At 38.9% G+C, this 26759-nt stretch overlaps 2 protein-coding genes across 6 annotated transcripts in view; one reads left to right on the plus strand and one right to left on the minus strand.

Annotated features, from left to right (window-relative positions):
• LOC134203240 (yemanuclein) overlaps positions 1-20042 on the plus strand; it is a 31210-nt gene extending 11168 nt beyond the window's left edge. Inside the window, exons 2-6 of one of the 4 annotated variants that reach the window (XM_062678133.1) lie at positions 9577-12195; positions 12264-12456; positions 12547-12707; positions 18584-18833; positions 19064-20042. In XM_062678133.1, the coding sequence (XP_062534117.1) occupies positions 9577-12195; positions 12264-12456; positions 12547-12587 (2853 nt within the window). In that variant the 3' untranslated portion in view covers positions 12588-12707; positions 18584-18833; positions 19064-20042. The remainder of the gene's footprint in view (positions 1-9576; positions 12196-12263; positions 12457-12546; positions 12708-18583; positions 18834-19063) is intronic. The other 3 variants (XM_062678129.1, XM_062678127.1, XM_062678121.1) reach the window with 3 other exon arrangements.
• A 1853-nt stretch (positions 20043-21895) lies between these two features.
• On the minus strand, positions 21896-25043 carry LOC134226294 (uncharacterized). Of its 2 annotated transcripts, XM_062707094.1 has the most exons (5): positions 24565-25043; positions 24175-24510; positions 23478-24111; positions 23112-23227; positions 21896-23042 (listed from the first exon to the last, which is right to left on the minus strand). In XM_062707094.1, exons 1-4 carry the CDS (start codon positions 24634-24636, stop codon positions 23199-23201), a joined length of 1071 nt encoding a protein of 356 aa, XP_062563078.1. In that variant the 5' UTR covers positions 24637-25043; the 3' UTR covers positions 21896-23042; positions 23112-23198. The 2 variants fall into 2 exon arrangements, with proteins under 2 accessions (XP_062563078.1, XP_062562997.1); XM_062707013.1 differs by having other exon boundaries at positions 23112-24111.
• Positions 25044-26759: the final 1716 nt, after the last annotated feature.

Genomic DNA, 26759 nt, shown 5'->3' on the forward strand with positions numbered 1-26759 from the left:
TTCCCTAGCTTTCCGGCTTGAGAGCGAGGGTGAATAATATAATTGGTTGGATAAACAAATATGTTTTTACCTTGCGTGGTGGATTTACAAATCATTGCAATTAGTCACATAAATTGATTAGTTCGGCGTCGCTCACTAGAAAACACGACAAGGCCTTTTGCTCATGGGACTAATTTGATAATATTTTTTCACAAGTTATTTAAAACTCTGTTTGTTTCATGAACAATGATCCTACATGTTTTTCATTCAACGATCTCTGTGTTCAACACCTGGCGAGGTCCTTACGATCAGCAGGGCATGGGTGGGAAGTGTTGATTATATAGATTTTAAACCTTCCGGGACCTGCACTGTTTTAAAAATTACAACAAATTGCACCAAACCACCATGTATTCCTCACAACATTAGTTTGTTAATTATTGAGAAAACATCAAAAGTGATTCGATAGAAACAAGGGCGTAGCCAAAAGGGGCCAGGGGGAAGCCAACCCCCCCCCCCCCCTCTCCTAAATGGGGAAAAGTATGAACGGGTACTGACATGAATTCTTTTAAACATGTGCACTTTACGATCCAATCATATTCAATATGTCCGTGAAGTGATTGTGAGTTTTTTTATGTTGCGGAAAACACAATAGCTAGCCGACCATAGGATTGCAGGATAGTCTCTTCTGTCCTCAGTTGGTCAAGGCTGGATTACAAAAGCGCGTTTCTATTGTACAATAGTAGCACAATAGTGCGTCGCGCGTTACGCATTTTTGTTCTGAATGCTCTAAATCAACCGGTTTGGAAAATATTTAAATTTAGCGCGTTAACGCTGACGAAAATCAAGCAAACAACCAAGTAAAAATACATACCGAGATATCGACACCTAAATTTTTACTGTTAAGATTTTGAATATTTATTAACATTGGTTCATTAAAAAAAATAAAACAAACCAAGCATATTTTTTCATAACGACGTATGTAACAATTATGAGGATTCGAGAAATCCTCTGCAGAAAGTTGGCAAAACTTTTTTTAAACTGTTTTAAAACTAAATCTTTTTTCAATATTTTTTTCCGCTGGTGTGCATCAATACATGGCAGCGTGCTTCACGTCATAGCTTAGTTAATTCAAATTCCCTGTGAAAAACGATAAAATTATACATACACCGGTATGCTGTACATACGTCGCTGGTACATTGGTCGGTTTTCCATAGTACACGATTGACGCAACTGCAGTTTTGTTTTGTTTTGATTTTTTAGTACATAGGTCGCTCTTAGTTCCCATATGTTGAAGCGACGTATGTAACAGTGAAACTTCAAAAAAAGAAAATTCTACATACGTCGATTCGTAAAAAGATTATATTAAAAAAAAATTAAGATCTAAAATTAGTAAAATCGATACGTATTATATAAAGTCGTGTGTGATTGTCATGTTGTATTAAAAACCTTGTTTTGTTTACTTTTGTTTTGTTTTGTTATATCCTTATGAAAAATTATGCTTGAAATTTGAAGTGAATCAATGGTCATCAGATCTGAAGATCTGTACAAAATTTATAATCCAACCTAATTTTTAATCTTATCTAGTCGTTTTCTCAAGATTTTTTAGGTGCTCACTAAGAAATTCATAAATCGCCTTTATTTTATTTTATCTACTTTGTCGTTTACTCGTTTTCTCTTTGCGGATTTCATATACTTAAACTTGATGTAATATTTTTTCTTTTCTCTACCTTTTACAAAAAAAATATATTTCTACCACAAATCCTTCGAGAAGCTCCCCCGGGAGCTTTATAAATTCCTCCGAAAAGTTATCCACAAATTCCTCTGAAAATCGTTCGAAAATCCTTCTCATGTAATTGTAATTCCTCCAAAAAAATATTCAGAAACCCATCACTTTTTTTTTTAGAAAAATCATGAGGAAATTCCTTGAAGTTTTCTCTTCTTCTCTCCAAGTTTTACTTCTAGACATTTCTTCGGCATTTCCTTCAGGAATGCATTCGAGAGTTCCTTCAAGAATACATACGAAATTTCCTCACATAATTGCTCCAGAAGTTTCTTCAGAAATTTATGACAGAAGTCCTTCGATTTCGTTCCATAATTTCACTTATAAATCTATAAGAAATTCATTCGGAAATTCATCCAGGAACTCTTCCTTTAATTCCTTCGGGATAACTTCCAGGATTTTTTTGCGGAAATAGCGGATATAGCGAAATCCTCTAGGATTTCATTCAGGATTTTTTTCGCAATTATTTCAGAATATCCTTCAATAATTACTCTAAAATTTCTTTAGGAATTTCTCCAAGAATTTGTCCAAGTATTGCCCCGGAAATTCTTCCAGGTATTTTTCCGGGAATTCCTTCAGGTACTTCTCCAGGATTTTTTTCGCTGAATCGTCTTGGAATTCTTTCCGGACTTCACTTGGAATTTACTCCAGAATTTCTTTCGGAAATAAATTTGAGAGTTCCTTCAGGATATATCCCAAGCAACCAAAAGTTCAGATTCGACTTGCCCAAGCAACTAAAGTTCAGATTAGACTTGAGGATTGAATTTAGAAGTTCACATTTAGTTCGAATATAGCTCCATTGTTCATAAACCGAATTTAGCTCTCAATTAATACTATTAATGAACTTGAAAGTTAAAAAAAAGTTGCTTATTCATCTTCATCTGAACTTTAAAGTTCACGTCATGCTACTTAAATTATTGTTCCGAACTTCTTACAAGAAGTTCGGTACAAGTACTAACTAAACTTCCAATCAGCTTGAAAAATCTCTTGCTCCGAACTTCTAATATTAAGTTCCACGATAGCACAAACCGAACTTGTTGTCAGCACAAAAGTTCACAAAATATTTTTTTCACTTCACAAGTACAAAAAAGTTCTGAATAATACCTTGTACGAACTTGAGCATAGGCATACTACTAAACAAACAAAACAAAGTCAAACTGTTTAAAGCCGCTAATCAGGTCCACATGAACTTTTTATATACTTTAAAGTTCAGAATCAAGCACCACACGAACTTTTTGTGAACATTCAAATTCAGAATCAGTTCGGTATGAACTTGTTGTGACATAAAGTTCACCAACTTTTTAGTTCACATTTTATCCTAATTGAACTTATGGTGAACTTTGACACAAGTGTCATATATGAAATCAACTCATAAAGTAAATTTTGCCACTTTACATGCCGGTCGTATGGATCAGTGGTACGCATCCCGGATTATAAGAGGAGGACTGGAGTTCAATACTAGTGGTAGGCGCATCGTCACGTGGAATCTGGTAGTAGTGTAGTTGTTTAGCATTATATAATAGGTTAGATCTTCGTCAGATGCTGTAACAATTTAACTGACGGAGCTTTATCAAATTCTGAGATTTCCCCGCAAAAGGATCATCGGGCTGGTAATGACTCCAAGGATGGCGGTAAGGAAAAGCTCTTTATCATTGCACTTCCACAAAACCCCGCAGAATAGTAGGGGAAGAGGTTCGGTTGTGGGCACACTTTTGTCTTTGACCCATAACTTTGGCCCTAGTTGATCTGATGCCGACATTCGTATACCAATGGAAAGCTAGACTAATAACCTAATTGATTCATCAGTTTGAAAAAAAAATATTGACAATTTTGCAAATTTGACATTTTTGGACATTTCAATTTTGTGGTTCGGTTGTGGGCACCTTTGCAAACTCAGCTAAAAATAAGGAAGCATGAATAAAAACCACCCAGAGGCACTAAAAAATCAGATCAATCCACCTAGCAGTGATGATGCCTCCATCGGTGCATTAGAGAGGATATTGAAAAAAAAAATCTAAATTCCATTGATTTACGTTTTATTGATATACCTTACAGTCAAAAAAAAAATCCTGATTAATCACCCTAACGGTAATAGTTCCTTTCTAGTTCATTACAAAAATTAATATTTTGGCTATAAATTATGATCCCATAGTCCGATCTGACCAATTTTCAATAGGAAACAATGGGACAGGATTCCCCGTCGAATGCAACTTGTTGCAAGCAAATCAATCAATGATTTGTTCCAGAAAGTGTGGATATAATAACTAGACATACCCAAAGAACAAAAATATGAATTAAACTCATTATTTCAATCAATTATGTCTAAATAAAAAACTGCATAAAAACGTTTAAATAAATTAGGGGACAACTAAAACGATATTGAATGATTTGTCAATAAAATAAAGGTGCCCATAACCGAACCAATTCAGTTTTTTACGAGCAGTAATGGCCGTCAGCTTGCCTGCGGGTTGAGTCTCTGATGAGAGATCCCCACCCGGTTAGATATTGCGCACAAAACATCATGATACAAAAGCAAACTAATACCGGTTACCAGAATGACAGTATCTGTTATCTGTCAAAAGATACGTAGGGGTGCCCATAACCGAACCTCCTCCCCTACGATTTTTGAGAGTTAGCTCGGCATATAGAATGACATCTCGAGAACCAAAGAAAACAGGGAAAATGCACAAGAGAGAGAGAAAGAATTTTACAAGCTGAGTGCATATTCTTTTATATTTTATTCTATATTATATTATTAATATTATTATATATATATATATATATATATATATATATATATATATATATATATATATATATATATATATATATATATATATATATATATTAATATTCTTTTGGTTTTCGGTTACCACGAAGAGAAAATATTGAATTTTTGAACTTTAAAAAATACTTTAATAAAGAAATAAAATGAACCTTTGCTTATCTCCGCCACTACACGTTCGGAGTTGTTGATACGATTTTCAAGTTGATCGAGAAGCGCCATATTGAGTAAATTTGTGGGTGAACCAAGTACAGATGAGGCATCAACAAATTGCATAGAGTTCACTAGAATCCCGATCTTTCGGATTACGTCACGGTAAGTTACTCTGCTTATTGACATTAACAATTTTCTAATTAATATTTCAATCAGCAGGTTCTGAATAATATTAAAAACGTGTACGCAGGATACAGCTCTTCGGAACTCGAGCATGGTTTTGAGGAAGAAATTGATGGCTTTGCCAGCAGCTGGAAAAAGCCGCAGCTTCCATTTAGGGGCTGTCCATAAACCACGTAGACTCTTGAGGGGGAGGGAGGGGTCAACGAAGGGGGACGGGGGGGTATACCAAAAGTCTACGTGGACTTTTTGATTTTATGTTTTTTTTAAAGCGAATTATATACATCAGCTTCGTGCGAAGTTCACTTGTTTCATTTTTCTATGATGTTCCGGTTTTCTTTTTTGCAAGACTTTGCCGATATAATCTCTTGCATTTCTCCTTAAAAATTTAATGAATTTCTCTAAAGTAAAATTCTGAGCTACGGCTTAAAACTATCATGGATTTCACCAGGAAATTCTTCTGTGTTGAGCAGGAAAATTCTCCAAAGTATGCTATAAAAACGTTCTTTTTTTTTTTAAATTCTCACTTGGATTTTACTGCAGATTCCTACTAGAATTTCGTTTGATTTTCGGCAGGAACTTCTTTGCAAACTATGGAAATTATGTCGTACTTTAACGGATTTTTTTTTGGAATTTACTTTATTTATTTATTATCAGACTAAGGCCGGAGTGGCCTGTGCTGCACATAAAAGTCTTCTCCATTCAGCTCGGTCCATGGCTGCACTTCGCCAACCACGCAGTCTGCGGAGGGTCCGCAAATCGTCCTCCACCTGATCGATCCACCTTGCCGCTGTGCACCTCGACTTCTTGTTCCCGTCGGATCGTTGTCGAGAACCATTTTCACCGGATTACTGTCCGACATTCTGGCTACGTGCCCGGCTCACTGCAGTCTTCCGATTTTCGCGGTGTGAACGATGAATCTATGACAAAAGGTCGAAAGACAAAAGGTCGAAAGGACAAAACGTCGAAAGACAAAAGGTCGAAAGACAAAAGGTCGAAAGGACAAAACGTCGAAAGGGACAGAAGGTCGAAAGGACAAAAGGTCAAAAGGACAAAAGGTCGAAAGGGACAAAAGGTCGAAAAGGACAAAAGGCCGATCAAGAACAAGCTGATAACAAGTTTTGTGTATTCCAAAGGAATTTGTGAAATGCATTTAAATTCAAGCAGAAATTACACACTCATCACATTAATCAAAGTTGAAGAATGAGCCATTTTCAAAGAAGGAGTAATGACAATGAAACAATATTAAGAATATCTAGATAGTTCTGTTAGAGATAAAAAAAGATCGTTGAAATAAAACCTGTATTGCACAAGACAGAGTTGTCCTATACAGTCTGCAAAAATATTGCTCTTTTATTTTTCACCATTTTTAATAATTAAATATAATTCATTCAATGAGTGCAAACAATAGATTGATGTCTAGGTTTTCTAAATGTTACTTTGATCGGTCAAAATAGTGCACGCCTCAGCCATGCAGACGCGTGCATTAAAAATACACCTGCGTGTAATACACGCCAGTGTATTTGATGTGCGGTGTGCGCCATTTTGAAAAATCGAAGTGACATTTAGAAAACTCAAACATCCATCTATTAGTTGTACTCACTGAATGAATTTTATCTAATTGTTAAAAATAGTGAAAAATAAAAGAGCAGATTTTTTGCCAACTGTGTAGGCCAACTCTGTTGCGAGATTGATTCTTTCCGTTTCAGTTTCTTGTCTATTTCGACCTTTTGTCCCTTTCGACGTTTTGTCCTTTCGACCTTTTGTCCCGTTCGACGTTTTGTCCTTTCGACCTTTTGTCCCTTTCGACCTTTTGTCCTTTTCGACCTTTTGTCCTTTTCGACCTTTTGTCTTTCGACGTTTTGTCTTTCGGCCTTGTGTCCTTTCGACCTTTTGTCTTTCGACCTTTTGTCCCTAACCCGTGAACGATGGATGGTTCTCCCAACAGCTGATGCAACTCGTGGTTCATTCGCCTCCTCCACGTACCGTCCGCCATCTGCACCCCACCACAGATGGTACGCAACACTTTCCTTTCAAAAACTCCCAGTGCGCGTTGGTCCTCCACGAGCATCGTCCAGGTCTCGTGTCCGTAGAGAACTACCGGTCTTATAAGCATTTTGTAGATAGTCAGTTTGGTACGGCGGCGAACTCTATTCGATCGGAGCGTCTTACGGAGTCCAAAGTACGTACGATTTCCAGCCACTATGCGCCTCCGAATTTCTCTGCTGGTATCGTTATCGGCGGTCACCAGTGAGCCCAAGTACACAATTTCTTCTACCACCTCGATTTTGTCACCACCGATAGAAACTCGTGGTGGGTGGCTTACATTGACCTCTCTTGAGCCTCTTCCTATCATGTACTTCATCTTCGACGTGTTGATGACTAGTCCAATCCGTTTAGCTTCGCTGATGTAGGCTTCCTCCATCCTCTCAAAGTTACGTGCCATGATATCAATGTCGTCGGCGAAACCAAATAACTGGACGGACTTCGTGAAAATCGTACCACTCGTGTCAATCCCTGCCCTTCGTATTACTCCCTCCAAAGCGATGTTGAATAGCAGACACGAAAGACCATCACCTTGCCGTAACCCTCTACGGGTTTCGAAGGGACTCGAGAATGCTCCTGAAACTCGAACTACGCACATCATCCGATCCATCGTCGCCTTGATCAACCGTATCAGTTTATCCGGAAATCCGTTTTCGTGCATTAGCTGCCATAGCTGGTCCCGATCGATTGTATCATATGCGGCTTTGAAGTCGATAAATAGATGAGATGCAAGAGAGTTCGTGGGGCAGTACCAGGCGGGATTTATGGGTGAACGCTCTACCACAGACCAGGTGTTCGCCATACGTCAGGTATTGCAGAAATGCCGCGAATACAACGTACCCACACATCATCTATTTATCGACCAGGTGAAGTTGGTCGTGGTATCTCCTCGCCTTGTCGTGACGAGCGATCTTGTGCACTTTCGAGTTCAGCTTGGAGCTCCTCCTTCATATCGTGGAGTTCTCGCAGCATAGCGTTCAGCGGCTCCGTGTCGAGGAACTCCACGATGGATTGATGGTGATCTTTATTTGCCGGCATCTCTTCACGCCCTCGCCGCAGAGTTCGCGTTCAGCTGGCAAACTTTCGCTTTACAGAAGAGGACTTGTGACGAGGAGAATCGGTTCTCCTTGTTACTATAGCAACCAATCAATGTTATTCCTTTTCTTGAACTACAATTTAATTTTCGTTTTAGCTTAACCCGCAACCTCTCTTGATACTTTTTAGGCACTAAAAATTACTTTAAAAAAAACCCCTTCGATTCTTTACCGATTTTGACGATACCTAACGTTCATTATGCCAAACGAACTTATGCCTAGCGTCTTTATGCCTAACGTCGCGGACCCGTTCAATAGAGCCTATTCCAAGGTTTCTTGGTGGGTTTGACGGGGTCCGCTGAATTTCTAGACCCTGCTTGCCCCGAGGAAGTGGCCACCTTTTTATGTGATGTGAAGCCCATCTTGCGACGTCTCAAACCTCATGATTTCGCATGCTCAATAGAGTCTATTTGTAGATACCTGAGTGGTGGTCTATTTGAAGATACCTGAGTGGTGTTTGCCAGGTTCCGTGGCATTCCGGGAGCCTGGTTCCCCTGAGGAAGTGGCCATTTTTTATGTGATCTGAAACCTATCTTGCGACGTCTCAAACTTTATGATCTCGCGAAACATGCTTAATAGAGTTTGTTTTTGGAGGTACCTGAGTGGTGTTGGCCAGGTTCCGGGGCATTCAGGGAACTTGGTTGCTCCGAGGAAGTGGCCACTTTTGGATGTGTTCTGAAACCCATTTTGGGAAACATGCTCAATAGAGTTTACTTAGAGATACCTGAGTGATGTTGGCCAGGTTTCATGGTTTTCTGGGAACCTAGTTCCTCCGAGGAAGTGGTTTACCGAGCGACTTTTGATGCATTATAAAATCCATCTTGTATCGTATATAATAATGATTAGTAATACAGGGATTTGTTTTTGTCCCCTATAAGGTGGTCTACATGTGTTTCGTTTTTTACGAGGAAGAAAAGTGCATCAAATAAAACAAAAATACAAAATGTATTCTTACGTAATGGATCTCTGATCTGTCTTATGTTTTTATCGCATTATGGTTTTGTTCTGTTGTTTCATTTAGATACAGATGATACTTACTTTGCCCTCCTTCGAAGAAAATTAGTTTCAACCAAGGATGTTAACGATCATTCAATAATTTGCGTTCGATCATTTAGTAGTTTGTCAATAACACATTTCAGATGCTGAATTTCAAAATACGTTGTATGGTGGACGTCTAGTGCGAAGGTTTTTCTACAACTTTGCTTAATGGTTTGTTGTTTGAATTCCACTAGTAACGGAGTTATAGCTATAGTTACACTAAATTAGACTAAATGATAACAAAGTTCCAATCATTTAGTTTAAGTTACTGCAACTAGCGCTCTAACTCCGTTATTAGTTGAATTCTAATAACGAACCATTAGGCAAAGTTGTAAAAAAAAACCTTTGCACTAGAAGTTCACCATATAACATATTTTGAAATTCAGCTGCTGGACTGTGTTATTGACAAACTACTAAATGATCGAACGCAAATTATTGAATGATCGTTAACATCCTTGGTTTCAACATTCAGCAGCATTTTTCATTCAATCTAACATAAATTTTGTATCGTTCCATTTCAGAAACGTCTACGCAAAGCAGAGAAGAAAACCATCCCGAATGGGTTCCTATCGGATGCGGACAACGATGACGATGTCGCCAGAATTGCACGAGAGTTGGAGAAAAAGTACGGTTCCGGAACAGCCTACAGCAGTACCGGCAAGTCTGCCCGTTCCTCGCAGCTGGATGTGTTCGACCGGGGAGCGGGATACGACGAAGAGGATTCCTTTATCGACAACACCGAAGCGTACGACGAATTGATTCCGCAAGAGGTGGAAACCGTGGGCGGAGGGTTCTACATCAACTCGGGTCAGTTGGAGTTCAAGACGTTGTCGAACTTTGAACGGCCGGAGGATGCGGAACGGATGCCAAAGCCAAAGAAGCGACTTCTCTCGACGTCGAGTGAAAGCGACAGTGAAGACGAGACCGTGAAGAGGAAAAAGAAGAAAGAAAAAGTGGGAAGTGCAGCCACAAGTGGTGCCGAAAGCGGAAAGAGTGGCAAGACTGATAGGAAACGATTGAACGGGCACGTGGGAAAGAAGCCAAAAATGGGTAGCGAGAAGACTGAGGGAAAATTAGTTTTGAAGAAAGACAAAGAGGACAAGGAATCGAAGGAAAGTGGCAAAGAAGTCAAGGTAGTTAAGACAATTACGGTGAAGGACATGTTGAGAGCGAAGCGGGATAGTATGAGAAAAATGGAACAGGAGAAAAAGGGTAGGAGTAGCGCTACAATGTCCAGCTCCGAAGCGGAAGAAGATGATGATGGCGATGCTGATGAGGACGAAGATGACGGAAGTGATGAGAGCGATAGTGATTCGAGTGACAGTGATTCGGACGAGTCAGAGAGTGATAGTGCTTCTGGTAGTGAACAGGAACAGGCACCGAAAATTAACGGCGACGAGGCACCTAAGAAGCAGAACAGTGTCCGGCTGCCGGATAATCTTCCAGACCATTTGCTACAAGATTTGAACGATTTGAAGGAACATGCGGACAAATCAACTGGAAGGTTCAACTTCTTCGAAAGCACGGTGGCGGACCTGCTGCTGCAAATCGACGTTAGTTCAAGAATGTGCGGTGGAAGTGCAAGGAATACAATTTATAAGCACTTGGAGGAACACTTGCGCGTTAGTCGACAAACGTTAATGATTAAAATTAAGAAAATTCGGATTAGAAAGGAGGATAATAAGGTTAAGAAAGCACTGGATAAACTTGAAGATGCGGTATCAGGCATTATGCCCAAGGTTATAACGAACTACGAAACGGAAAAGCAGAAGGCTATTGAGCTTCGCAATTCACTGCCACCGGGTGAAAATGGACAGAAACCGGAAGTTAAACTTCCCAAAAAGAAGTTTCCTTGGAATGACCAGCTACGTGGAATGCTGTTCGACATAGCAAATATCAGGAAACAGTCTTTGCTCATACTCCGACCCAGGAAAGTATCAGAGACAGAGTTCATCCAAAGTTACCTGCAGAAAAATGTCGTACCTTTATGGCCCACTGGATGGATGAAGATCGAAGATCTTCAAAAAGAGCTGGATCGACGGAAAAAGAACGACAGCAAATCTGGTAGCAAGGAGATTAAAAAGAGTGTTCATTTGTCTACCGCAACATCAAATCTTCCAACACCAACTCTAGCCATTGACCCCGAAGGTAAAACGGAACCAGTATTATCCCCAGCAGTCAAATCTTCCGGGTCCAAGTTTGAAGAGAAAAAATCAGTTCGTCCTCCACAATCATCGCCCGTCGCTGCGTCAGCAACAGCAGCATCTAGTCCAGCACAACCTCCTCCCAGCACTTCTCCAGCTGCCACTAAGAGAACTTCAGATCACAGCATAATCAACATCATTAGCTCGCCGCCGAGCAAAACTAGTTCCTCACAACATTCCAGTCAGTATCCATCTAATTCATCGCCACAACCACCACGACCTCAATCTCAACCGCCTCGTCAGTCGTCGAATTTCGACGAAGACCTCATTCAGACCCACGTCATCAATTTGGAACCGGCGCACAGTTCCTCAAAAACATCTCCACTTCCGATGGATTTCCGAATCAACTCCCCGGCTCTGTCGTCGGCTTCGTCGGCCTCATCCTCCCGCCGAACTTCATCCTATCAGGAGCAACCTCCGATGGCACACCTGAGCTCAACTCCCGGAATGAATACGAACACAAACCGTGTGTACCGGAAGAGCTTGGATGATGACAGCGACAGCAGTATTGAAATCGTTGGGGAGTACAACATGGGTGAAAAGAAAATCGATCACGTTTTGAACCTTGCCCTCCCTTCAATAAACAAGGACAAGTACAAAAAGTCGAGTAATGCCGGAAAAGCTGTCCTGAGCCGATCGGCCAGCGAAAGCGGATCAAGCACCTCTGGGATCAAAGGATCGTCAGGAAATATGGTCAACACCTACAACAATAACAACTACGATAAGCCAAACAAATATAGTGCGAAAACATCGACCACTTCCGTTTCTTCGGCGCCGACATCGACCATTAAATCGAAAGCAGCGGAAAGTTTTGCAATTCCAAGCTCTGTGGCCAGTTTAATTAATGATTTTAACTCTAATGCCCAAGGAGTGTCCTCGCGGATTACTTCCTCTCCTGGCGAGCTGGATGTACTCCGGATAATGAAAGAGCTACACGTACGTTGTCGCCCCGTTTCTTGTCTGCAGTTGATTGTGATTCTAATGCTTTGGTTATGCAATTTTAGGCCATGCAATCCAGTTCATCGCAAAGTAGCCGCAATAGCAGCAGCAATAGTCCAAAACCGTCACATTCATTCGGAGTCGTCAAGCCAAAGCAAGACGGAACGATTGTTAGTGGGTCACCTGGGCATCATCAATCGCCGAAGACGCCAACGCCGGCTGCTCTCCAGCAGCAAAAACAACAGCAAGCTCATCACAGTGAGTATCGATCATTGGGTTTAGATTACTATGGCTTATAACTAAAACCATATTTACCTTACAATGAAATCGTAATTTTAATCGTCACAGTTCAAATCCCACAACTGGCGCAGTTTCTGCCTCGGTCGTAGAAGTAGCCAGGTCAAGGATGCAACCACATTCGTGACCAGCACCAGCAACACTGCCGTGCCACCAAATGTGACATTCAACAGAAAACCGACACCCGCACCACCATTTACTACATGCAATCGGTACTTTTTACAGTTTCGATATCGTCGTATATTTCATAATACTACCCGATGTTTATGCTCGAAACAATTTGGCAGTACCTAGTTGTAGTAGCTTTTAGTTTTATTGCTTAGTTGTGCCTATTTTGCTGTTGTATTGCATGTGATTATTTCATGTGAATTCAATTGGGTTTCCTAAGCTGATTATTCAAAGCCGCTATTACTTTTGCATTCTGTATGTTACGCATTTTTATTTTCTGTTGATTTTATTTCTTAAAATGTGTCCTGCATGTCACATTCAATAGTTTCTTCACTAGGGACTGTGGTTTCGCATTCGATGAAACAAAATCTTGCGATTTTCGAGCCGTCGGATTGCAGATTCTATTCATTCAAATGTGAAGGTACATTATAGCGAATCGAACTTTTTCAGCACATGTTTTCAAAATGGACAAATTGATATTATTTTGCGAAAAACAATCCACGTATCTTGGAGGAACTCGAACCTTCAACCCCCTTCTCTCTAGATAGGTATGAAAACCCTTACACAACAAGACTGAAAGTCACCTTTGTCGAAAAGCCATCAGAATTCGAGTACCAACCTACACAGCGGTCAGCTCTTTTTTTGCAAATTGAATATCTTTTGGATTCTTGATATACCCAATCTACTTCGAACGGGCAAGCGAGCACACATTGCTTATTATCAAGAACTTCACACACATAAGACCCCAAGCAACAGGCTAGGCGAATTATGTTTTTTTGCAAAGGGTAAACGGAAATCAGCAAACAGACACCTGAGGAGGTTACCTCAGGCATTGTGGGGATGGGCTCACCCGACCCACTAAAACCAAAACCCTTTCGCCAGTTCGTATCCTCCAGCCCGCAATTAGGCAATACATCAGGGGAGGACTATTGAGAACGCTCACGCCTATGCTAACGCACTCGAAGTTATAATACAACATCGACTTCAAGGGTGGTAACCTCACATCCCGTCGATCGCAAGCTATGATAGTAACCTATCGGTCTGTATCATAAACTCGACAACAAACACCGCGCGTGAACCGCAATGACCTCTGTATCTACATACGGAGGTCCCCGCAGCCCACCCGCGACGTTTTTGTTGTTGCATGGTGTTCACTGCATCACAGTAGTCTCTACTGCAGCTGCTGGTTTTGTTGAAGACAACACCAGCGCTGTAGTTTCGACATAATCTGTTGAGACGCTGTGTTCACCGCATTCCATATAACCTCTTCCCGGCACATCCTCTCAACGAGGTTGTCCGGGGTTGCTGACAAGCAGTATGGCATTGCGTTCAACATCGAATTCGGGCATCCAAACATCACATGCTCTGACGATTCTACTCACCTACACATTCCGGGCACTCCGCAGAATCTGCGAATCCTAACCTATGCAGGGACTTTTTAAAGCAGCCATTTTCAGACAACACCTGTGATAGATGGAAGTTGACCTGACCATGCTTTCTACTAATCATATTTTACACCTCCGGAATCAGTGTGTGAATCCAATGACCTTTGACTACAGTGTGCCATGCTCTTTGCCATTTTAGCCACCAAGCTGCTCTCTTGACACGTCGCACTTACACCGAGTCCCTATCGTTGAAGCACTCCACATCTTCCTCCAGAAGTCTGTCTATCGGCATCATCCCAACTATAACGCAACCCATAGACACATCAGCCGGTATACCCTGATTAATTTCTTGACATTGCACCCGGCCTCTAGTGATTTGGACCATGCTGGTACACCGTATCGGATAATAGACAATATTACATTCGCTATAAGCCTACGCACCTGACTTTGCACCGCCGATCCGTGGGACATCATTCGCGATAACGATTTTGTCGCCAATAAAAGCCCTTTGGCATACATAATCGATGTGGCTCGTAAAATTGAGCTTATCGTCGATCATCACACCCAGATGCTTTAATGACCTCACCGAGTTAACTGTGCAAGTCCCTACTCGTATCCTAGCTTGCTGCAACCCATGGTGGTTATCCACCACAACAACCTCAGGCTTGTGATGTGTAAGCATCCGTAAAGCTTTCTATTTTTACACCAGCCGGGAGATTTAAGCGTAATACTCCGTCATACATGATATTCCACATAATTGGCCCGAGGATCGATCCCTGTGGAACACCTGCTGACACTTCAATCGACTGCTGACCATCGTCGGTATCGACTAACAATATCCTGTTCTGAAAATAGCTTTTCAAAATCCTGTACAGATAATCCAGGACTTTCAACCGATGCAGGGAATCAGCTCTAGCTGCCCAGCTAGCGTTATTAAATGCATTCTTTACATCTAGTGTAATCAATACCTAATACAGTAAAACAGTAAACAGTACCTAATACCTCTCCTATTCAAACCACGCGCTATCTTAGCCGTTTCCGTTACCGACCGAATTGCTTCGATGGTAGAACGGCCTTTACGGAACCCATATTGGTTGCTTGATAAGCCACCAGCACACTTCGTATATTCCGTCAATCTATTCAGGATCACCCTCTCTAACAACTTACCAGTTGTGTCGAGTAGGCAAATTGGTCTGTATGCCGAAGGCTCTCCCGGGGATTTCCCAGGCTTAGCCAATAGCACCAACTTCTGCCGTTTCCAACGACCTGGGAAGTTTCTTTCATCCAGGCAACGTTGGAGGCAGCTCCTGCACATATCAATAATTGTGTGCTTAAGGGCCAGGTTAGGAATACAATCCGGACCTGGTGCCTTATTTATATTGAGTGCCTTATTTATCTTGTCGATAAGCTCATCGGTAGTCACTCTAGCGGTACCACCTTCACTGACGCGTACGGTGTGGCGGGTCAGTCCGATTAGTCATGCTTCGGGAACAAATCTTCAACGATCCAAGCTAACATTGGTCCTAGCCATTACTATCCTGTATGCATCATCCAATGGAGTATTATTGGCTATCTTACACAGCTCTTCAAAGCAGGCTCTCTTACTACATGGTTTCGTAGTTTAGTTTTTTTAGCCTGTCCGCTTCGGTTCTAGCACGTCCCAACCTTTATCACAAGCTCTAAGACAGGTTCTGCGAAGATCGGCTATCGTGCTCGTCCACCAGTGCACCGGTTTGCGATTGTCGCTTGGCATAGTTCTCCTGGGCATTGTTACGTCACATGCTCGGTTTCATGTTAATGGAATTCCGCCCTTTTCAAATGTTGGTCTAGAAATATTTTTTCGATTAAGGTGCTTAATTTTGACAAATCAGACGAGCTCAGTGGTCTAGTGGCTACCGCTTCTGCCTTATAAGCAGGAGGTCGTGGGTTCAATTCCAGGCTCTTCCCTTTCCTACTTTGTATCTCTACCTTAGTTCTTTCTGTGTTTCACGTTCTACCAAAACGATTCCTACTGTTATAACCTTCCACACAATTCCAAAAAACCTCCCGTGGCACCTATGAGAGGTCGTAGAGTTCTCTGCATCTTTCTTAAGTAGATGTCCAACAAACCATCCTTCCCCTTCCTCAGCATTCGCAAGGACGTGGCCAGGACAGATCTCGACTATTGGAGAGTACATTGCTTCCATCTAAGAGTTAGTGATTAGTCCCAAATTAATATCTGTGGTATCGGATAAAAGTGATGCTACTCTCATACAATAGTCTTGGCTTGTACCACCTACGAATTTGTGCGAACTGCTAAATGCTAATGCTAATGCTAATGCTAAGGTGCTTAATTTTGAGAAATCAAACCTTAGATGCCTTTCGCCATATTGATTTCAGAAAGTTAACTCCTAGTGTGCCGCTGTAATTACGCTCAAAGCAGGCGATTCATTTTAAAGATTGCATGCGCTGTCGAATTCCATAGCAAAAATCGTTCATGAATACGCACATCAAGTCGGAAAATCTGCGTATTTTGGAGGAAAAATATTTAAAAGTTCAGAGAGCATATTCTTGCATTATAAGCAGGAGGTCGAGCGCTCAATCCCAGACTCATTGTACATGAATCTTTATAATTTTGACGTAGGACTTACGTCTTTCTTTACTATACTGGGTGTCATTTAGATTTTTGTTTCGTTTTCTACCAAAATAATCTGTACTGTTGTTCCTTTCGCACTAAAAATTCCAAAAACTTCCATCGCACATATGACAAATTGTAGAATTCTTTGCATCTTCCTTAAGTAGGTGCTCAGCTGATCCAGTGCTCGTAGTTTTCACTCATTCTCACGAGAAGAAAATACTCATTCACGCAGATTTTCGCCCAGAAATCTTATTAGTGATAACCATGTTTCGCTCACTTCCAGTGGCGTAAAAATTTGTTTTTCTCACAAGACTACTCATAGTTTTTAGTAGTCCTGCTTTTGAGTGATATTGAGTAAAATTTCTACGGGATTAAAAGAGAGAGCAATACAATTTTACTTAGTCACTGCGATTTTCGTGTGCGATTTTCGTTTCTCTTCTGAGGTCGTTCTAAAAGAAAAGAGCGGTGAGTGAAAGATGTTTTCCGCTACAAATTACGAAAAAAATATTCTCCTTCAACCTAAAAACGCGTCAGTACATTCAATTTCTGAAACTCGATTATGCATATACATCAACATGTGATAGATTTAGTTCGGAAAAGGTATTGGAGGGTAACCGCCCCTTCGGTGGGCTTTGATCACACGACCCCAGTACGCTAGACAGGTGCTTTCCCTATTAAGCTACGAAGGACCTCCGTCGTCCTCCGCAGCTTAGCGGGTACTGATGAAACCAAATCCCCAGCACCCGGGCAATCAGCCAAACTCAGAACAACCCTACTACATTGAGCGCCGTTGCTGATGAAGCAAGTGTGTAGGAGCCGAACAATTAAATACTTATCCTACTTGGTTGGCATGTGTACAAAAATCACAAAAATACATGTGAGAGAGTTGGTTCTGAAAATGTATTGCGAGAGTTCGTATCTCGATTCGAAGCATAGGTAAATGCTAATTTTTAACTTATTTTCTTAAATAACATCAAAACACAATGCCAAACATCCGATTGAGCTTCATTGTTGACATTAAATTGGTATTTGTTAGGTTTACATTTGAATGATAATCGATTCAAAAATTAAAAAGTTATCGCCGATGACAACTCGCCTACTTTTCACACCTGAGAAGTCATCAAATGATATTTTCAATAATTATCGTACACCCAAAAAAAATCTACACGTTGTTTCCACCTGAAAAAGTACGTAGATTTTTTCCACCTGAAATTCACGTAACTTTTACCTGATTTGTCGATAGAATTTTCATTCTACTTGAAAATCAGGTAAGTTCTACCTGAGTTTTGGATAGAATTCACCGGACACGTAAGTTTCACCTGAATTTCCTGATGCATTTGCAGCTAATCATTGCAGTGAATCATATCTTGTATTAATAGTGGAAATTGTGTCTGAGATACTTCAAGAAATATTTGTGGGAAATTTTTTGTTGCAACTTCTGCATATTTTTTATTCTGAAAATATCTCAAGCATTAACTGTTGGAAGATTTTTTTGTTAATTCTAATCTCATCCATTTCAGATATAAGAAACTTGAATAATTTATTTGGCCCTTTGTCATGCTATATATAATCAGAAATAAAAGATGATTTTCTAACAAAATCTTCTAATGTGATAATTTTAGTATCAAGACCTCCAACCGAAAAATTGCTCAGGTAGTATATATACGGACATTTCCTAATCGGATGCTGCAATCCCTAGCTAAGATTTTATTTATGAGAGCTAAGGAAATTTCCATATTAAAAAAAAACATGGCATACCACTAAACGTTGAGAACCGCTGGGCTAAATAAAGTTGCATTATATTAATTATTAGTTTAAATTTAAATTGAACCCAAACCAAGTCCACAATGTTCAACTCATCCGTTCGTATTTAGTCGTTTTCATCCAACCATAATCTATCATTCCCCATCGCTCGCAGGTTCCTCTACCAAAGTGATCGAACTCGACAGCTTCGATGATGATTTCCTGTTTGCCAACTACTCCTACGATAGTAATAAAAGGCGTTCCTATAAGTGATTGGACCCATCTGAATATTCATCACTAAAAAGACTGCCCCCAGCATGGCTGCCATCGTGATTTAGTTAATGATCTTTAAATTGATATTGTTTCGTTAGAACCGTTTCTATTTTTGTTGCTGTTTGCATAATTGCTCAAGTCTATGAAGTGAGGTAAATCTTGAAAGTTTTGGCACATTTTCTATGGTTTTTGGTTGCACCGCATTTTTTTGTATATATATTTTTCGCATTAACAATATACTGACGATCCCATCCTCATGGTATGCTGAGTGCTAATACTGCTCTAACTCCGCAAACTATTCAGTGTCGGGTTCAAATATTAATGGCCTTCAGACCCCATTTTGTTGTTGTTGTCTCACTAATAGAATGATTGAATTTTCCAGAAAATCAAACACCGGTTGGCTTGAACGGCGTCAGAAACCACAGTCCGAAAGTGCTGCTGAACCCGATTGCGGTGATTAAAAAGGGTAACGAAACCTAATTCGCCCCTACAAGGGGCCGCTTGACCATGTTTGGTCATCGTCGAATCGTTGTTATTTTGTATAATTTTGCTGTTTTTTTTAATCATGTATAGTCTCGAGTAGCTTTAGTTTTATCCACGCGTATAAGAGTGGGAGGAGGAGAGGAGGCAGCAGGTCCAAACTCGGATCGAATCTAGAGACCCAGCAACAGGTGTGAAGAGAGTGTAGTCTGTTTTTAGGATTGTAAAATAATGGATATTTGAAACAATATGAGATATTGAAAAGTTTGTTTTAACAGTACAGTAGACGATCGATAGTTACAACAACTTTGAACTACTCGAAGCGTTTAACGTCATAACAATGCCAAACTCAGTGTCAGCACAACCGGATGCACTATAAATAATAGCATTTGATGCCATCTGTCAATCGTTTGTCATATACAATGCGTTGCAATTTGCTAACTAAAAATGGAGTATGTTGCAATTATCGAAAAGCTACTGTACATACATAAAGACTGTCCATGTTGAATTTGTATCACTAAAGTTATATCTCATTGAATCAGAAAATTCATCAAATTGAACAAGAATGTGTACTACAAAAACAAGTTGAAAGTTTTATCTAAAAATACCACCCTGAAATAAATGTGGACCAATATTTAACATGGACAGGATTTATTGCGCTAGAGATAAAAGCAGCGTGGCATCTTCTATATTTAAATAATAAAATGTATTTAAATAATGTTGGTTCGTTCATTTAGTTTTCACTTCGGTTTCTTCACAAAGACTTCTGCGCAACGGTGAAAAGTATGCCGAGCTGCTACGGAACTGTAATTTAGAAAGTATGAAAAATTTAATAAAGATAACGATTAAAAAGATAAAAATAAATGAAAACATAATTTGTACTGACAGTGTTTTTTTTTCTTCGAAATTAAGTAATGTGAATTGTGAAATAGTGCGAGCTCGTTGTCCGGCCAGGGTTAAAAAATTTACTTTCAATGAAGTGAAAAAGTATGGGACACTTCAGAAAAAATAGTTTAAGCTCTTTTTAGTGCAATTTATTCAACCGTCTAAGACGAGTTTAGTACCTTTCACTTATTTTCACATAACAAAACGTAGTGGAATTAAATGGGAAGTACTAAACTTACGGGTGCCTTATTACAAGTGACAAAAAGTCAAAAGTTTCATTTCAGGTGAAACGCAGGTTTTTTTTTTAACTAATTTTATTTGATAATTATCTAATACATGCATTCATCTCTAAGACTAGGTGTTCCGTGTTTTCTTAACACTATCATCCTTATTTGCTATGTTACGCTTTTAGTTATTATTAATACATTTCAATTGCCTCTGGCAGTTAGAATTTTTCCTCTGGTTGAATTGAACCATGTAGGAATTACAATGTTTTCAACTTAAACTAAACTTAACCTATTTTATACTAAGGGTACAAGGAGTTAATCGTTGCAAAAGAAGATTGCAACGATTTTTGTCTAAAATTGGAAATTATTTTGTTGGACATTTGTTGCAATGTCTCAATATTAGAAATTCTATGAAGTTCTTTGGTACTATACCACGGAGGCAACTTCAGAATCATTTTCAAAATTTTATTTTGAATCCTCTGGAGTGCCTTCTTTCTGGTATTGCAGCAACTAGCCCATATTGGCACAGCATACAACATGGCAGGTCTAAAAATTTGTTTGTAAATCAAAAGTTTGTTCTTAAGACAAAGTTTTGATTTTCTGTTTATAAGTGGATATAGGCACTTAATATATTTGTTACATTTGGCTTGAAGGCCTTCAATGTGATTTTTAAAAGTTAATTTTTGATCTAGCACAAGTCCTAAATATTTAGCTTCGCTAGACCAATTAATTGGAACCCCATTCATAGTGACAATATGTCTGCTAGAAGGTTTCAAATAAGAAGCTCTCGGCTTATGTGGGAAAATTATAAGCTGAGTTTTGGAAGCATTCGGGGAAATTTTCCATTTTTGCAAGTAAGTGGAGTAAGCCCTTTGGCTGAAAGGCCCGTGTCATCTGCAAACAAAGATTTTTGACACCCTGGTGGTAAATCAGGTAAGTCAGAAGTAAAAATGTTATACAATATGGGCCCCAGTATGCTGCCTTGGGGGACACCAGCCCTTACAGGTAATCTATCAGATTTAGTATTCTGATAGTTTACCTGCAGCGAGCGATCTGATAAATAATTTTGGATCAGTTTAATGATGTACAGAGGAAAATTAAAATTCATCAATTTTACAATCAAACCTTCATGCCAAACACTGTCAAATGCTTTCTCTATATCAAGAAGAGCAACTCCAGTCGAATATCCTTCAGATTTGTTGAGCCAAATTAAGTTCGTAACTCTTAATAACTGATGAGTGGTTGAATGCCCATGGCGAAAACCAAATTGCTCATCAGCAAAAATAGAATTGTCATTAATATGAACCATCATTCTATTTAAAATAATCTTTTCAAACAGTTTGCTTATTGAAGATAGCAAACTGATTGGGCGATAACTAGAAGCCTCACCCGAGCAAAGGCTGATAACAACATGATTTCAAACTGATAACACTTTGTGTTATCATTGTTATCATTTTGTTATTTTGTTATCAAATTCAAAAATGACTGATAACTGACTAATAACAATGTTAGTAATCACTGTAATTGACAAAAAAGAGAATGGTTTAAATTTAGTTATTTATTTGAATAGGCTCGTATTCTAACCGGTACATATAATATAATGAAAAAAAGTTAACTGCACATGTTTTTTTAGTATTTATTACTTACAAAGGAACAAACAAGTGACTCAATTACAATATTGTCCCTAGTTTACTTGTGTGTTCGGTTTACACGACGAAACATAATTTGTTTTACAAGACTCATTTTGGACTTCTGTGTTGACACAAATTCGAATGTTTTTGGTAACTTGCTTAAGATAACATTGGTTGGTTTCTTTATATGAATACATATTTACACTTATCTTAGCTGTTAAGAGTTTGAATCCAATTATGTAGATTTTGTTATTTTTATCCGTCAAAACGTTTTCTATGCGAAAAAAGTTTCCATCAAGATTTACATAAGAGTCGTCGTATGCTAAGTTTTTACACGCTTCTCTGGTACAATACTGAACGTTATCAAATGTAAATTTAGAATGATAGCTGAACTCTCTCTCATAAATATTGTCGTCAATAATCAATTCATTAGGCAATTCAAAAAGTAGTCTTTGGTCAAATTTCAAATGCAAAATAGATTTTGTTTGCCATAAAGCAGCATGCCAGGAACTGATTTTTGGGTTGATGAACAATGATTTGTCATGACAAATTCTGTTGTAAACGTATTTATTTGTAATTTGTATTACAGGATGATTATTGCCTGTTCGAAATCCTAGAATCATCCCGTTTCCATTTTCGTATGGATAGAGCGATGAATTCCATAACGCTCCAAAATTTCTAACACATTCCGCCAAATGTGTCAATATATGAACATTAAAAACCATGTTTTCTTCTCCATACAACTTCCCAAAATCACGAACAAATCGCTTTAATTGATTTTCGACCTTATCGATAGTTTTTTCTGCCAAGTAAACGTCTAATAATTGGTAAATGCAGCTTGAAAGCAACATGAAGTTATTCAAATATGCTTGCGGGAGAAGCCCTATCATGCATGGATAAAAATAATGGAATAACATGTTTTCCCAGTCACTTGCTTTGTTTTTCTTCATATCTTCGATTTTACCCGGGTAACGAGAAAAAGAACTAGGCACTTTAATGTTTATCATCCGATATTCTACTTCTTTCAGCTTTTGGCCAACGTAATACGGCTTGGCATGATTGGCTGAAGCTGTGCAGAGCTCCCAAATTTGTCTCACCACACCGAGCAGAACACTATGCATGTAGTCGGGTGGGAAACCTAGAATGAAAAGTTAGGCATAATTAATTGTCACATAATAGGTTTTAAGAAGTTGATGTATCATATTACCTGCAACTATGTCAAAATAAGGAATCGATAGAAATACTGAGAGACCTTTGATTCCATTTATTGGCTTTCCTGTCTTGTGAGCTTCTATCATTTGACGTCTGGTCTCAGAGTGATTTCTGCATCGAGAGTTTTTGTAAGGATAACGTAATTGATTTCCGAGAACGATTTTCCCCTCGTGAAAACAGAGCGAGCAACCAAATTTCCCATTAAACTGAGTCGAGTTTTGTAATTTTGGTCTAGCCACGGAATCCAAACAGTTTTGAACAACGACAACTTTATATACTTCAGATCCTATGTTAATTCCATTACTCAACTCTATGATTTCTTTACAAAATTCCTTAAAGAATAAAGGTATGTTCGGCTCACCTTTGCTTAGCCATATTGCAGCAAGTAACAAATTGTTTTTGTCAAATCGAATCCGTGGTGGGAGGTTATTGATCGTGAGAAATATTGGGTAGCAGGGTTTATTGATGCTCCAGCGATAAGCAGCAGCTCCATCAGTGTTAACTGATAGTGTAATTAGCTTTTCAGGAACTTTCGCTGATATTTGTTTGATGATTTTGCCTTGACTTATATCACTGACAGCTTCTGAACGAACTACTGTTTGATAATCGGAAATTTCTTTCTGATATTTGAGCATCGTTTCTCTTACCTGTTGTTCAATAGGAATAGTCATGAAAAAGTCGAAACTTTTGCTTCCACAATCAGGCAAGGGACAAACATCATTTCCAGTTGGGGCACATTTCCCGATGCAATATTGACATTCAGTGCAGAAATATATACGGTAATGATTATATGGATCGGGAAACGCGGCAGAAAACGTTTCGAAACTTTCGGCAAACAGTTTAAATCCTGCCATCACATTCAACATCCGGAGCAAATCTACTAATGCACTTTGAGTAAGATGATGTCTTATGAAATAATTAAGAACCATCAATTGAGCCTCTCCTACGGTCACTGATGATTCGAATTTAATTTTCTTGTTTTTATCGGGAACAATCTAAAAAACAAATAAACAGGGATGGTATTACATATTTCCAAAAATTGAACATTTTCGTCATACCGTCTCATTTAATTCAAAGCAGGTACTTTTTCCAAGCTCTGAATCATAGTCGATTCCTTCCTCACAGTTCCCATTTCCACCGGATGATGTAGAGATGTTTCCGGTAGAATCGATGAAACTGTCAGATTCTTCGAAAGTGTTACGATTCGAACTGTCTTCTCTAATATCCTGTACATCATTACGAGGCGAAGATGATAGTTCTTCTGAATATCTAGAATTGTCAAATAGTGAACCTTCATCTTCTGAGGCATGTTCTGGAAACGGCTGAGTTGGTTGCACGGAACGTGATGAATTATCATCAAATTGTGAGCTGCACGCTACGGTTTGTTTTTTTCGCTATAAGATATAAATTATGAGACCAAGCAATTGAGATAGACAAATAAAAGTTACCTTATGTCCATACTTGGAATGGAAGAATTCTTTCGCAACATAGTAATGTCTTTTATTTCTTTTGACATCCATTACTATGCCTAATTGAAATAATCAACACGATGACAACATAAAAAGCAACGATTTGACAGTTTTTCTTATCTAGCGCTATAAATCAGATGAGCCCATTCAATTTTATCAAAGGTCTCCTGTTTACTGAAAGTATGAAAACAGAGGGCCTATTGCGGTTTTTGTCACATGGATTTGAGTGAATATGTCCAACAATTGAAATCGCCCTATCAAACGAATACTGGATACAGATACAAAAAATGTTTTGTTTTTCTTGTGGTTTGAGCTGACCAAATGAGAAAACATCAAAGTGTTTATATTTATTATACGAGGTGTTATCGAATGTTGCGCGTGAAATTTAAAATTCAAGACAAAATTTTCAAAACGACTTATCTGCTTTTGTAAACAAATATTCAAACGACGATTTGACGAATCTGATAGCTCTCCCACTCAAAACAACACCATCAATAGGTAGGTGGAGGATTCCGCTACCTGTTGATAGCGTTAGTTTGCGTGGAAGGGCTATCAGATTCGTCAAATCGTCGTTTGCATATTTGTTTACAAAAGCAGATAAGTTGTTTTGAAAATTTTGTCTTGAATTTTGACAGTTTGAAGCAGCATTAGTGATGATCGATTTCCATCCAAGTGAAATAAAATCGATTAATTGCTTTGTTTTATTTTATGTTTAACTCGCTTTGACGAAGCCGTGCTCTGCCATCTGGTGGAGATGGACATGTGCGTGAAATCACTGTATTTTGACATTGTGAAGATAGGAAGTACCGTAATCCGGGGGAACATTGATCATTTTTTAAATTGTTTTGTAAATATTTCCCCCGTAAATGAAATCATACCCAAGTAACCACCAAGCAATAATTAATGCATGTAATCGATCACAGATCAGCATATTAAATGCTAATTGCATTAGATCAGTTTCAACGATGTAAAGATGCATTTATTCATCAACTGTCAAGCAACGATACACTACGATACAACGATACAGCGTTACGAATGCAGCGATGCATTACTTATGTTTTATTTCAACATGTCAAAGTAATGAGGCATTATTTCGGTCGTAAAATGGCCTTTTTCCACTTTAAGTCAGCTTTAATGGCTGTATTGTTTGCAAACATATATAGCTCCATGGTTACTTGGGTAGCTTTTTTCATATTTTTAAAACGAGTACTGCTACATGTAGAACGTATAAGGCTGTTGTTCTTGATTATTTGATAATTGTAAACTTGGTTTAAGAATGTTTTTTGTAGAGTTTTTTTATTTTTAAATTTGCCAATCAATCATTTATCTATACAGAAAGTGTATGCTAACGCCTTCAAGTAGGCTATTATAGTTGAAACCTCTTACGCTGAAAGGATGTCCATCAATTGTTTCGAGAAAGACATCATCACCGCTAGTGGAATTATCTGATGTTTCGCCAATATAAGTCATAATTTTGAAACAAATGATATGAACTAACCAAGAAAATAAGATTGCTTATCACATAACTATAGGTACGAGTCTATTTTTTCCCTTATGAAGCAAGCTTCTGCATATCAAATCAGTGTCGATGATTCATATACTCTTCCTTTATGTTGCCCAATGGAAAAAATATTGAAATTATTGAGATTCGTTTTAGTAGAACCTTTATTGCAAGACAAGTGAAAAACGCACTCTTACCCCACCGGTGGGGTAAAAGTGCGCATCGGGTGGGTAAGAGTACGCATTTATCCAATCATGTGCTTTAAGTATATTATAACACAAATAAGAGTTAATAACATTTAATTGATGTTTAATGAGCATATATTAGGGAATGTTTAAAGATTACGTAACTCTTGAAGGGGGAGGGGTCCTAAATATGTGCACTTTCTTACGAAAAACCATTGTTTTTTGTTATATATATATTATAGGTAAAAATGTATCAGGTTTCGCGTAGCATAAACAAAGGAATTTTCCTTAAAGAAAGTCCACCAATCACGTAACGAAAAATTTGGCAATTTCATCACCCCTCCCCCCTGTCTTACACTTTTTGTATGAATCCCCTAAAAATTATATGGATCGTCATACATCTCGCAACCCCTCCCAGCTATACGTTGCGTAATTTATTAATGTTTCTTTTCATTAAATGAAATTACCATTTAGATGAAATTGTGTTT

The sequence above is a fragment of the Armigeres subalbatus genome, chromosome 1, assembly GCF_024139115.2.
Source record: "Armigeres subalbatus isolate Guangzhou_Male chromosome 1, GZ_Asu_2, whole genome shotgun sequence".
Lineage (NCBI taxonomy): Eukaryota > Metazoa > Arthropoda > Insecta > Diptera > Culicidae > Armigeres > Armigeres subalbatus.